The sequence below is a fragment of the Lagopus leucura genome, unplaced genomic scaffold (assembly GCF_019238085.1).
Source record: "Lagopus leucura isolate 7727_CA_CO unplaced genomic scaffold, USGS_WTPT01 Super-Scaffold_100004, whole genome shotgun sequence".
Classification (NCBI taxonomy): Eukaryota; Metazoa; Chordata; class Aves; order Galliformes; family Phasianidae; genus Lagopus; species Lagopus leucura.
In genome coordinates, this window is record NW_024962264.1 from 61,463,371 (window position 1) to 61,477,954 (window position 14,584).

A 14,584-nucleotide genomic window follows, 5' to 3' on the forward strand; every position below is an offset into this window, starting at 1 on the left:
TTTTAATACATGAAATGGGGGGAAACAAAGCCACAAAAAAACCAAACCAAAACAAAAAAACAACAAACCACTAGAATGAGGCAGATTGACAACTATGACTGAATTTTCATTTCACTATATGCAAAGTCTCCTACTTTTAACTTACCTGACAGAGAACCACCCCTAGGAAAAGGGAAATTACCTATAAATAATTAACCAGATGAAACCCAGACGCTGAAAAACACACCCCAAGGTACCTCTCACGTGTACCAGCAATGAGGCACCTGCTCACTCACTCACAGATGAGTGAATGCTGGACTTCACTTCTGCTTTCCAAGTGAAAATAAGTAATCTGTATTTTTAACACTTAGTTTTCTGTCTTAAGAAAAAACAGCAGAACCATCAAAGAGCAAACAAGTGTTTCTAAAGTAGAAGTTGGAAAGCGGTCAGAACAGCCTTGAACTACATTAACATAGCACAGCTCTAAGGGGCAACAGTAAACAGCCAATAAACACTTCATAGTAACTGAAAATACACCATTAAGACAAAAACTGGTGAATTAAGCTGTAATTCCTTCAGCTCAAACGTTACTACATTTTTTTTAAATAAGTACCCCTGTCCTTTTCCTTCTGTCATACTGGGAGTGGGGATCTATTTCATCCCAGCATTTCAGTTTTTCTTCCAAATATCTGCTCATTTCTCCCCTGCAAACATTTTAGAGAACACTAATGAGGAAAACAAAACAAAACAACACCATTTTTCCATTAGATCTAAAAAAATATTGTCAAATGTAAGCTTCGGTATTCCTCAGAGAGGATCCCTTCTTTAGCTAATACAGCCCTGGGCAAGGCAGGGAGCAATGCTCAGTAATAACAGATGAGCACCATCGATCTCTGGCAGATTTCTGTAAGCAAAGAGCTCCCCTAACATGAGCCTGCCACTTCTGAAATGGTTAGTTGAAAAAAAAATAATTAAAACAGATAAAGAAAAATGGCCTGAAAAATTTCAAGTGAAAACAAAGATGGTAACTTCTGAACTACACACATTCCATTTAAATTGAAAGAACAGAAATTGAGTCACTACCCAAAGGGAAAGAAGGAAAAGCATCAAACTGCCTTTGCTGCACTGCATCCTTCATTTGCCATTTGGTATTTGCCTTCCTAAAAAGCAGCTTCTGAAGGGGAGAAAGAAAACATTTAACGTATATCATGTGCACACAGATTTAATATGTCTACAAAGGGAGAAAGCTAACACAACGATATTTTTGTCTCTGGAGATAGGACACAAGGGATTTTTTTTTACAGAAAGGTTTATCCAGAGGCATTATGAAGACCTCAGGGAAAGTACTGATGAGCCACCTGGGGGCTCAACAGCATCATGCTTTTCTCAGAAGAGAGCTGAGGCAGTGAGCTCAAGTGTTTGGTCAGACAGCACTTCACGTTTCAAGAACAGAAGGCAGGAGATACCAAAGCAGCAGGTACCAACAGGAAAGCCTCACCCCACAGGCACTGGAGGCTTCTTCTGCAGGCTTCTACAGACAGCCTCAAGCCAAGAATATTAACAAATAACATAAGAAAAATCAGCAAGTCCTGATAATTTTGCACTCCGAGCCCAAGAAGAGCTGGCCACAAAAAGATCCAACTCGCTTTTGTTAAGCCTTGGAATTAAGGATGTGTAAAAGGTCTAAAGCACTGGTGCTGAACTAACATTTAAAAACGTCAGGCCAAACAGCTTGACATTAACCTTGAGAAAAGCAATGGGAAAACTCAAGGTTCTACTAACAAACAGAAATACCAGCACCTTAAAAATAAAGCTAATAAAACTGAAGTACAGCAAAAGATTTGAACAATACAGTAATACAATCAACAGTGGATAGACCAAGAGACTGGAAAAGGAACAAGCACCCTAGAAATATTAACTCCAAAAACTCATCTTGGAATTACCACTGACAAGCAGGTCAACAGCTCTTACAGCCTTAGCTAAGCAGAGAACTTGTAATATTTCTACAGACTGTGCTGATAAAACCTATCTACAATCACAGATTCACTCAAACAAAAAGCTAGGATAAAAAAGGCAGTGAGTAATGAAAAATGCCCATTACTGGAAAGTTCTTTGGCTCCAAATGCAAGGGTCAGAACCAAATGTAAAACTGAAATGGGTCACAATTTAACATGACTACAATAATTAACTATCAGAACAGGTAAACAAGAGAAAACTGTTCCAAAGATGGGGAAAAAAAAACAACAAAAAGACAGCCTTTAGAACAGTCAAATCAAAACTAGTTACTTCTCCAGAAGAAACGTGTGATTAGCACAGCATTCTGGTCAGCTCCGTGACAGGGGTGAGATGAATAAGATACAGGATGCTGTATGACAGCCCACCTGCTCTTTTGTTTCACTGAACAAATTCAATTTTTACATCAGACTGACCAAATTTTCAAGTCTGTGGGAACTTCATTATCCAAACCAAAACAAACCCAACTCCAACCAAAATTCAAGAGGCAGAAAAAGCAAAAAATTGAGATGGGAGACAGTAAGGTGCCTCAGCAGAAACTTAAAGAAGCAATTTGAGGACAGAGAGCTCAACCTAAGTATTCACAGAAGAGTAAACCTACAACAAAAGAGAAGATGAGAGAGGAGGCCACAACCTGACATGTCTATAACATGCACTAGAACTGCAATATATGATTACTGCTGATTAAAACCTCTTAAAAAAAAAAAAAAAAAAAGCTCTTGGGTTACCAATAAATGTTTGAATTCAAATAATATTTTAATAATAAAAGAAAGATCAGGATATTATTTTCATCAAGATCTCAGAAGTCACTGTCACAAAGACTTTCAATACACTTGTGCAAATGCCCTCTATGCTCCAGCCTCTGTGACCTTAAAATATTACAGGTCAGGAGAGAGTTTGTTGTTGTTGCTTTTTAATTGCAACAAAATATTGAGGCCATTTTCACTCACTCCAAAAGGAATGCTTTCTGGGGTATTTTTCACTCATGCAGACAGAACACTGAACATTGTGTTGTAACAATTTAAGGCGTCTGTTTAAAAATGAGAGGAAGATAAGAAATAGAAGTGGATTTTACTTTACAGAAAACAGCAGAAAAAAAAAACAGAAAAAAAAGCCTATCCACACCTGCGATAACGTGATTCTCTCCAATTCAAGAAATGATATTGTCTCACTCATCTAATTTAAGCAACAAGACAATTTTATCTGTTTGGATAATGCCAAACATATTTAATTAAACAATTAAAGAGCAAACCAGCAGTATTTATGCTATGAAATTCACCAATCCCTTTATTGTCTCAATACTGACAGGTAAAGCAACATTGTTTTCACAGCTGCAAACAGATAGGAGGCTAGGAAGTTACTGTACAGCACTACAAAATATTTGAGGGTTATTTGTGCAGAATGACAATTAAGATGAGCGCTTTGCACGTCCCCATGTGCAAAGAACACAGAAAGGCATTTCTCTTTTCCAATCCAATGGATGGAAAATGCAAACAATACTGAGAGTTACACTCAAGACGTCACCTGATATTTCACTAACCATTTTGGAAACTTCACCAAAGATTGGCACAATATCCTTTCACAGGCTTTTATGAGGCTCAGTGCCCTTTCTGAATTGGTAAAGCTCCTGGGGGCATGCAATACTATCAGCTTTCTGAAAACATCCAGTCTATTTTTAAACAGAAAAAACAAAGTCAACTAGGACAATTACAAGCTTGATTTCTTAGTGCTTTGACTATGGTATGCCTAAATGCAAACCTCAACATGAACCATAACATCCCTCTGCAAGCATCACAAATTATTTTCAAGCACAAATTATTTTCTTTTGAAATAAGATGATCTAGCCTAACAATATCTGCTTAGACTTTTTCTGGTATGTATAGGAAAAAATGGAAATAGATGTCCACCTATTCTCCATGCCACTCAAAATAATAGTACAAATAAAATATAAAACAGCAATTAGTCCCTGAAAACATTGACGTGTATAAAAACAATTAGCTTATGAAGAAAATAAGGTTTTTCATCTGTTGTGTCCCCAGAGTATCAACGACACGACAAAACTGTTTGAGATGAGAGTCTCCAAGCAGTGTGAACCATGGTAAATTCAGCTGGCATCCGTGTCGAACCATACTGTGGGACCAGGTGGCCAAGAGCCACCGTGGATCAGCTCTGCCAAAAGCACCTGAAACTGCCGATTTTGAAGTTATCTGCTCCTCAGCCTGTTTCTCTGGTCCCCCTGGCCTCTGGAGAAACAGCAACAGCGTGACTCACTTACCAAGCGCACGGAAATCCTTAATGCCTTTTCACCTGCTCAATAGAAGTTATTTTTAGAGAAAGCAAACCCAACAGGCAGCACTGGGGCACTGAACAGCTCCTGAGCCTCCAGCAAAGCTGCAGGTTCTCTGACTCAAAACCAGAGCAATGCACAGATAGAAACAAGTGTCTTCTCAGTGCCTCCACCCCTAATCTTTAGGGGCACAAAGAGATACCAGAAGCATTTGTGCTGTTTCCTCTTAGAGCTCAAGACATGTGACAGTGTAAGACTACAAGCAAAGTTTGCCACAAGCAGTCATCCATCCATGTCAACTCCTTAAAGACAGACAAGCCCTAGACTTAAAAGTTATACTTAAGATTTTTTGTCCCCTTACCTCCAGCAGCATATCTAGCCAAAACCAAAACCACTCTGCAAAAGCCAGCGTTCCTGTACCTCTCATTATCTAGGCTGCCACACTTGCAAACCTTTGCCTAGAAACCTGCAGCCTCCTGAACTGCCTCAGCAAACGGGCAGCACCTCCAGACCCGTCCCCGGCAGCAGCCGGAACCCCGCCCGGCCCCGGCTGCGACTCAGCCCCCTGGGGAAGAGAAAGCTGAAGCACCGAGGAGCCCCCGGGCCCCGTGCCGCTCACTTACGGTCTCTGCAGCGACTCCTCGGCCGGCACCTGCTGCTGCTGGAAGGAGCGCAGCGACTCGAAGGCCTTCATCAGCTTCTCCATGGTGGCCATCGCCGCTCCGCCCGCGCCGGCGGCACCGGCCCGCCTCTCACGGGCGAGCTCCCGCCTCCTTGCCGACGCGCCCGACTCTCCGCCTCTCCCTCCTCGCCCTGCCCGGCTCTCCCAGCGACCTTCCCGCCCGCCGAGGCGCCGCCGCCCGTGCAGACCGCTCCGCGCCTCACAGCCGCGTCGAGCCGGGGAGCCGCCGTAGGGGGCTGCAATCTCCACCCCGCTGCCGCGCCGCCATCTTGGGGTTGGCCCAGCAGCCCCCGCGCTACGGCCCGGCCCCCTGCCCGGGTTGCTCCGCCCACCACGGAGCGAGTATTCAACGCGGGGCAACGCTGAGCGCATGCCTGGGGTCACGCAGACCGTCACGGCCGTACACACGGGCACGCGGGCTATCGAGGGAGGCGGGGCAACAAACAGAGCGACAGGCACTCCGACCAATCAAGAGGAGAGCTCCGCCTCTTTCCGCCTGTCACAGAGCGGGAAGCGGGGCGCCCGCTGGCGGCTCGTGACGGGCAGAGTGGGGGACCGCGCCGGCCCTAAAGCCGCCTCACCCCTCAGCTGTCCGCCCTCACCGCCGCCCCCAGTGCCAGGAGGTCCTTATCGTGCTGAGGTGCTTGCCAAGCGCTACCGCACCTCGTCGTTATTTTGGGCTCTGAGGAAAAAGGGAAAACACTTACAGGAACCAGGCACTTAGCGCTTGGCAGGGGCCCCGCTGGCCTCTCAGCATCATCCTCATGATGCTGGACCTGCTCGGTCAGGACAGCTTTTTGCTCTCTTAAAGCACATATTAAACATACCTCTTTAAAGCCTACTCTCAAAGATAGTGTAATCCAAGCATTAAGATTTTTATTTTTTTTTTAACTAAAAATACTGTAATGAGTTCAATTACAACTAATGCTTTAATGTACCTAATATTGCTGAGACATCAGAATCATAGCACAGCCAGGGTTAGAAAAGACCTCTAAAAGATCATCCAGTCCAACCATCCACCTATGACCAGTACTTCCCACTAAATCACGTCCCTCTGTACAACATCTAAATGAACATCAGCACTGGTAATTGAGCTGTACCTCAGAAACATGGACTTTGTCCCTGTGATGGAAATGCAGAACGGCTTCTGGCCCTTCACACCTTTGCACACGTCTATATCCCCATAAAACTCCGATTCCATCAGTGTAACTGCTGGAAAACTACAGGAGACGCACTGATCATTTATCGCCAAACACTCATTAAAACATTGCTCTGCCAGTTAATTATTAGCATGTGAATAAAAGATGCACCACTTGGATTGTTTGCCTGAAAATAAAACTACCTACAACACTGAAAATAACAAACTATGAAAAGCCACTGTTTAGTTGTAAATGTGTAATAAAATATGAGCTTTTAAGGTATAAAGAATAAGACATTTACACTTTTCCTGGTTTCAGAATAAAGCTTGTAGAGCTTTCTCTAGAATGTAGGGATTACCACAAATTTTTTATTTAGCAAATGGTACAAGAAAATATGACCATGTAGCCAGAGTGCTGCATGCACCATGTGATAATTGTACATGCCACACCATGCTTCAAAATAAATTAAGCAGATCAAAAAGAGCACAAGCTTTTATCAAAGATTAAACAAGCCACCAAGTCAGTGTTTGCAAAACTGTTCTGAAGCTTTAAATCAAAATGTGCACCATTCCTCTAAGGGCTGCTGACTCACCGGTAGAAATGCAATGCAATGCATGCCCACACTCTTTGCTCTCTTCTTCCTGACTGTGCTGGCAGTGCCTGCCCTTCTGCTCATTATCCATACGCTGGGGTAAGTGGGAGAGAAGTCTACGGTACCTCGAGTTGGAGGCCTTTGGCAAGTGTTTTATCAGGAAGCTCTCCCAATTTAAATTCACTGATACTTGCAAAAACACAGATCTTGTCATTGATCCTACTCAAAGAGCAGCCCCACAAACAAAATGACCAAAAACAAAGTGGTGGCAAATGAGCAAAGGACAAGCAACAGCAGGAAAGGTTGGATAACAGGAATTTCTGTAAATCCAACTCTAACACAAAGGAATAAAACAGTCACAGTCTCAGTGGAGTAACAGCCACTACTAAGAAGTTATATATAATTCAGTGGATGACAAATTCATCTCCACTTCCAGAAGCAAAAAGAAATATGCTTTAACCTAGTTTGAAAGAAAGGCATGAATGCTGTGGATGTTTCCTAACCATGTGCTACCAACAATCTAACTCTTCATTTCAGTCTCAGTACTGGGTTAGATAAGCATGCCAAAAATAAATATTCTCTCCCAAAGGCAATCTTAAGCCAGCACTGCCAGAAACAATTCAGCAAGTCCTTGATTCCAATCAGTAATCCAACAGACTTTACTGACCCACTAATTCAACATACGCACACAGTCTACAGTATGCCAATAACAGTTACATTATTGTTACAAACCCTTAAATGGAAGCGGATCTAGATATCAGTTAAAGTCTTAGCCCTTGAACTCATGTAATAAAATTACAGTGAAAGACTTTTTTGAAAGGCAACATTTTGAAAACACAAGCAGTGCACCACTGAAAAAAGTTTGATGCAAATAAAACAAATCTAATTCCAAGGTATATATATATATTTTTTTTAAATAAAGTGAAGCCTGCAAAATCTTTTTTTTCTTCAACAATGGAAAACTCAATGTGCAGACGACAAGCAACTGCTGAACAATCTTGCATTCACAGTGTTACCACAGTAAACGTGAGTAGTAGCATATCCCCATAAACCTGTATGAAATTCATGCAGAAACTAAAGATCAGACTAAGAGAAAAGGTGTAACCTGAGCAAATACTCAGGTAATTTTCCTGAATTCATCAGTCTCACATTGGTAAACATCTTAAACGTTTTCTATTTCAACAAATTGTGATTTTTATTTTTAAATTACAACTTCACCTACCCCAGCTACCATAAAAGACCTGGTAAATAAATCACATAAGACAATAAATACATGTGTTTGAAAGATGTGGCAGTGTTTTGCTTTTATTTCAAGAATAACAGTGCTAGAATATCCAGGAAAACAGCTCATACAACAATCACTTGAGTGGTTTGGAAATTCTGGAACTAACACGTCACATTTAACAGTCAACACTGCTATAACTGGAAGGAATTCTGGTGGTTTGGACATATGTGGAGCATGGGAGGATGGTTACCTATGTGCCATATGCAAAACTTATGATAAAACACATGGACAACTCTGAAATAAAAGAACTGTACATTCAGCAGAAGAGACATCATTATTACCAAAAGGAGCCAGGCAGGTAATTGAAATCAAAATAAACATAAATTTAGCTTATCTTTACTTTAAAACAAAAATAATCCTTTTTCAGTATATCTTAAAGAAAAGTTCCTACTGAAAAATCTTCAAAAATGAAGATGACATCTCCACTGTTAACTTAATATACCAGGTAAACCATGAGAAAAAATATTATTTCTGCTAGTTTACTTTAGTAACTTGTAACTAGTTACAGTTGAACATACTGATGCTTACGTGAATCAAGATCTTTCTTGCTTATTATGACTACCAAATACAATCTGTATCAGATTTTGCTTGAACATGGAAGATGTTCTCTGCTTTCTTTAAAATATAGCAAACCAGCACATGAAGAAATGAGACCTTTGCGAGAAACACTGAACAAACATTCTCCATTTTTGGCTATGAATTTTCTCACATCTATATTGGAAAAATAATTGAAGTACCTTCTAAAAATTGTTGGGCTTTCTTTGCTTGTTTTTAACAGCTTCTATCACAGATTTCTCAAATTAGGCAATTTTATTCTGAGGTTGGTTTTTTTTTCCCCCCCAACTGAGACTGGTTTGTTGGTATTGTTTCTAGACTGCAACATCTTTATTATGATCTTTACAGCTCTAAGGAAAAAAAAAAAAAAGCTGTCAGTTTCTTTTGAAGAAAGACATCAACCCTGAGGCATGAAGACTCTGTTCTGCTGATCACAATAATCGTATTAAGTAAACCAATAAGATACTGGTACATTGTTTCACAGTTTGAATTTGGAGCTCTAGATGTTGACTCATGAGGTATGCACAAACAGGCATGAAGACTTGCACAAAAAATGTTCGGAAACAAAAGCTACAGAGAAGGATTGATCTCACTGAAATAACTCCACAGGACTGATAGATCTTTCCATATCTCACACCAACAGAACAAAGCAGTTGGGCTGCTGGATTGTCTCACTGCTATTAAAATCTTGTAACACATCTAGAATCTGAATTCATAGAGGTGTAATGAAGGCATTCTGAACAAGAAATTTTCTTTGTTTAATTATAGCTTCATAGAAATAAAAGTCTATATCATCAGTAAATACAACCTGCTGCCTTCTCTCATCTGCATCCTATGAAAAAAAAAATCAATAACAAAATTCAAATTACATTTGGCATACCAGTGTTTTGCTTTCATCTCCTTACCCTTTTCACACTTCTCAAAGTGTATCTCCAAGCTAGTAATATTAGCCACTTTAGATTACATAGCATAACTTCATCTTCAAGTACCATGTGAAAAGAATTACATTGGTTCCTGCAGTTTCTTGTCCTAGTTGATGATTTACATTAAATAATATCCAGTTATTATGTGCTTATATTTCTAATTGCTTACATTTTAAACTTTGACACTTGTGCAGATTTTGACAGCTTTAATGTATTTATTGTTCATATAAATAACAAAGTTAATAAATTGTGCAAAGAATAAGGTCATACTTATTATGGTGAATGGAGATAAAAGGAACAAATTTATAATTGAAAAATGCTGTCTTGACCTTAGTGGTAAAAAAAAATAGAATTTAGAACTTAATCCTGCTACCATGTAGTTCCCCTTAAAAAATACTTAGAATTATTATTCATAACCCAAGGAAAAAACTTGTGAAATGAAAGCTTCAGAAAAACACGCAAAAAAGTCACATGTGGTCAAAAGTTCCTTGTCCAGAGGAGCATAAGTATAAATAATTGTAAGAACCAATTGTGAGAAACAGTTTGCCAGTTTATCTAGATTCTTTTCTCGGGAGAACCCTGGAGAAAAAGTGTTATACCTCTGCACTCCAAAGTGGGGGAACATTTTTTATTTATTTTATGTTAAAATTCTTCTCTCTCTAAAATAGAGAAGAAATTTGAAATATGTAATGAATATACTTTCACATTTTCTTTAAGTCAATTCACAAAAGTTACTCAGTTTGTGTCCATGGTATTCTTGCCTAAGTCTGAAGTTACTCTTAGCAGACATTAAATCCAGACGGTTGCTCCATGTGTCTAATGTTAATTCTGTCACCTTTATTTGACTCAGAATGGTAAACCTAAGATATTTGAAAATTAAATCCTTAGTAAGAGAAACACAATCGATAGCCCCATCAGGTAGGTATTTCTAAAACACTTCCATTACCTCTTTAGAAAGGTGGGAATGGAGAAATGTCCTTCTCTTACTGTTGTACAAGATAAAGAGGGTCAGGTCAGACTGTGCCAGCTCGCTGTCTCACACATAATGGTTCTAGCCAACACCCTTACTTCACTTATTTCTCTGTCAAGTCTCCCATTCCCTCACTATTGCATCAGATTGTCATGCAGGAATTTCTCTCTCCCACTGCCAATTTCTCTCTTCCCCCACGGACATTTTGCTGTCCTCTGTGTCATGTTAGACATCAGGAAACATGCACTGAAAACACAGAAAAAGAGTCTAACCATCATTTCTGTGTGGCACAATATTCATGAGGAACAATGTCAAAGAGGCACCCCAGCAGAATTTTGTAAAACTTTAGTTTTCCAATTTATTTCAAATTCTAATTCATTAAAACATTCCTGCACAGAAACAAAATACTGTGAATTTATACCCACAGTAGGCTCAACTATCAGATGTATCTTTGGAGCATGCTGAGTTTCTCCCAGGGAGGTCTGTGAATCACAAGCAGAAACCTATTGAGGTAGATATTCAGTTGGTGCATATAGAACATATGCAGTCTGCTTGGTTCCTAGAGATTAGAAACTGAAAAAAAAGCATGCTCTGTGGAGACAATCTTCAGAATACAGAACATAACATATAGCAAAAAGTCATGACTCCAACTTCAAGAATATTTCAAGACTAATTTAAATTTTGAAACAGAAAAGGCTCATGAAATGTGCTCCCTAAGTTTCTTCTCCTACACAGATAAAACATTTTACACAGAGCTTCTCAAAAAAAAAAAAAAAAGGCATACTTTGAGCCCAGAAGAACAGATATTTTACAAGCTTCCATCAAACTGGAAACAGTTTTTACTCACAAACATAAGGTAATCATAACTAAAACTTTAACAGCAGCTCCACAGCTGCATTAAGCAATCTTATGATCGCTAAAACCAAGGAGATTTTAATCTTTATGCTTTTGAGAGTTATAAGAAAAGATTATTTACATTGTTAAATTTAATACTACCACTAGCTTTTCCTTCCCTCAGTGGCAGTGATCGCTGCCAACCCTATAATGTTGCATATCACAACATGATAAGCAGAGAAGATAGCATTAAGAGCCTGTGGTTTGTTTTCTTACCCATTCTAAACCCCTAACATCCTACATGGAGTTGTAAACAATTTCATTTACAGAAAAAAATAAAAAATGCGTTCCCACAGGTAAAAAAAAGTCCTTTCAGTAAGGGCAACAAAGTACACAAAAGCAGTTATAAAATTTTGGCATAGGTCTACTTGCATGGTCCATGTTGAGGAACTGTATGGAGAGAATGTGTACAAAAGACAGAAAGGAGTAGGGGGTGATACAGTTGGTCACAAGATTAAGCTAGATGTCCAGAATTCTAGATAAAAATAAGACCAAGACTATTTCAAATCTATAAGCAAACAGCACTTCATAATAGCTAGCCACAGTGCACTGAATTCCTTTATTTCCTTAGCAGTTTTCTTGAGATGCATTAGATGATGGCACTGCCATGCAGCCAGATAATACAAGAATTATGAACTTTATCAGTACAGCAATTTTACTCTTAAGAAAACAGCTAATAAAGGTCTAATGAACAAGAAGATCTTTACCAGGAGCAAAAAAAGTCAAATGAAGTTTATGCCATAGATGTTCTTTCTCTCCTTTAAAATCCTATTAATATTTCTAGATTCATTCCATTGCAGGGGTAGGGAGAAGAAATAAATCAAATACATACAGAAACACACTCAAATGGCACTCGTTTTTTGTACAATTAAGCTTTAGTGAAAAATATACATCTTAAAACAAATGAAGTACAAATGTACAAAAATTCTTGAACTCATAAAAAATATATATAATACACTTTGCTACAGAGATATAAAACATTTAAAGTTTGCTAATCCTTTTTGATGACAGTAAAGTGATTTAAAGTCTAGAGGACTCCTGCTCCTCATCACTGCAATCAGATTTAAAGCAGACCTGCAAGAGAAGACAGAAACATAATTCAGTTGCAAAGATAACACTATTGTAGGGGTTTGTTGTTTTTTTTTTTTTTTTAACCTTTCAAACCAGCTGAAGGCTTGCAAGCCATGCTAGTATTTTTAGGAACCTTCTCAGTAGAAAGGCCTTAGGACAGTATAAACTGATTCAGCTTGGTAAAACCATGCTAAGACACAAGCTTTAAGTTCAGTTACGTGAGATTATTACTATACTTAACCATTCCTTCTATTCCTTCAATATAAATGTGGAAAAAGTGAATTCAGAAAGGTGAACTAAAAATAGCAGTACTCTTATACATTCCATTAGCACTGTACCATTGTACAGAGGCAAATTACCAGCTGATGACAAAAATCATCATCATGCAATTTTAATGTGGCTCTGTTGTGGCTACTTAGCAAATTTAAAATTCTATTTCTGCTTGAAAGCCAAAGAAGTCCTAGAGGAGTTCCTCCTTCTGAAATGTACTAAGCTTCTGAAGAGAATTCTACTCCGTAGTGCAGGCATACTGAGCAAGCAGAATTATGTACAGTATCTTCAACTGAAAGTCTTTACAGTTTACTTCTCAACAGCAATAAGCAAGGATATTGTCATGCCTTTTAGACAGTATTTTGGTATTCAGCTCATATAACTTCCACTTCTACTTTTTAATAAAGTTTTTCTGTAAGAGAGGCTGTGCATTATCAGAAGTTAGGTAAGCATATGTTGTTTTGGTAAAGGAATTAAAGCTTTGTGCTGAAGTATATTAACATTTGTTTCCTAACAGTTCTTCACACTCATTCATTTAGGAGTTATCTTTGCATAGCTTAATACACCACAATGATTTACTGGGAGTCCATCTTTGTAAAGGAAGAAGTACTATATTGCTGTGCCCAATCACACTAATTTTGGAGTTCACTGTTCAGTTCTATACAAGTTTTTGCAAAAGGAGCCCTCAATTATCTCTCAAATCATTTACTCATAAGTTCTACAAAAACTATCAAAGGAGCACGACTGAAGTTAGTATCTCCAGAAAAGAAAGATGTGCAATACAGCGTTAGCAACATACAGTACTTCTTTCCCCTCCACAGGCAACAGCTAGCAAGCTAGAGAAAGCAGAATGCTGAAGGAGGAAAAAACCCCTGGATTTTATATGGGTTGTCACAGTTTCTGAAATGCAGTGCAGGGATAAAGGCATAAGCCAGGTTTCATTATTTAAGCATTCAGGGAAAAAAGCTTTTCCTATCATAAATCAACTTTAAAAACGCTCAAATTGAACAGATTTTAAGGTCTTACTGGTAATTTTCTTATCAAAGAAAAGAAAACACTCTTACCTCTCCACTAAAAAGTCTGTGAAAGAAGCCTCTCTTTGGTTTAGGAGACCTCTCTCTGTCTGATGACACAGTACCATCAGTTTCACATGCATTAATATCTTCAAAGCATCCTGTTTCAATCATCTTTGAAACATATAAAACATAAATTAAGTATCCATACAAGCCTCTCAAACACACTGCATTCATCACCCACTTACTCTGAGTGGTTACTCCTAACAAGCTAAAAATGTCAGTTTCATGCTACTAAAACTACATCATTTGCAAACCTACTTGAAGGAAAGCACAAAATCTATATTAACTCTTCTTGAGCACTGAGACAAATTTAAAGAACAACAATATGAGCACTATCATGCAGGCAAGCACTAAGATGCTCCTTCCCTTTTGTAAAGAATTGCTCCTGCCTATAATGCAATGAGCATACATTTTTAGAATCAGAATGGATTTGCTTTGTGTATCATTAAATACTTGCTTTTCTTTTTGTCTGTTCAGCTCACTTCAGTTGCTCTAGCCTAACATTTTATACTATGGACTAAACTTCGAATGAGAATTATCAATACAGAATCCCAGACTGCTCATTCAGCAGCCTTAAAAGGAAGTCTTACTTTACTAATGTTGAATAGTTCGCTTTGAAACCATAGAAGAGGTAAGCTGTGATTCTGTATTACTAAGTCACTTGGATATTCTATTGATGCTTGGGCACGATAGAGTGAAACAACAGCTTCCAAGCAAGCCTATTAGCTGTTTAACAGTATGAAAACTATTTGCCTATGAAGAGTAAAACTTCATACATATGGCAGAAGAACGAAGAAAACATGGTGACAATGCTGCTGAAGTCTTGTTGATCGCAGTAAGATGTCACT

The 14,584-nt window shown here is 38.8% G+C and overlaps 2 protein-coding genes across 7 annotated transcripts in view; both read right to left on the bottom strand.

Annotated features, from left to right (window-relative positions):
* Positions 1 to 5,009, bottom strand: part of HTT (huntingtin) — a 78,534-nt gene extending 73,525 nt beyond the window's left edge. For all 5 annotated transcript variants that reach the window (XM_042870875.1, XM_042870876.1, XM_042870878.1 and 2 more), the window contains exon 1: positions 4,903 to 5,009. In XM_042870875.1, coding sequence (XP_042726809.1) covers positions 4,903 to 4,994 — 92 coding nt within the window. In that variant the 5' untranslated portion in view covers positions 4,995 to 5,009. The remainder of the gene's footprint in view (positions 1 to 4,902) is intronic.
* Positions 5,010 to 7,970: 2,961 nt separating this feature from the next.
* Positions 7,971 to 14,584, bottom strand: part of GRK4 (G protein-coupled receptor kinase 4) — a 36,166-nt gene continuing 29,552 nt past the window's right edge. For both annotated transcript variants that reach the window (XM_042870713.1, XM_042870712.1), the window contains exons 15-16: positions 13,725 to 13,847; positions 7,971 to 12,393 (exon numbers count right to left, since the gene is read on the bottom strand). In XM_042870713.1, the coding sequence (XP_042726647.1) occupies positions 12,340 to 12,393; positions 13,725 to 13,847 (177 nt within the window). In that variant the 3' untranslated portion in view covers positions 7,971 to 12,339. The remainder of the gene's footprint in view (positions 12,394 to 13,724; positions 13,848 to 14,584) is intronic.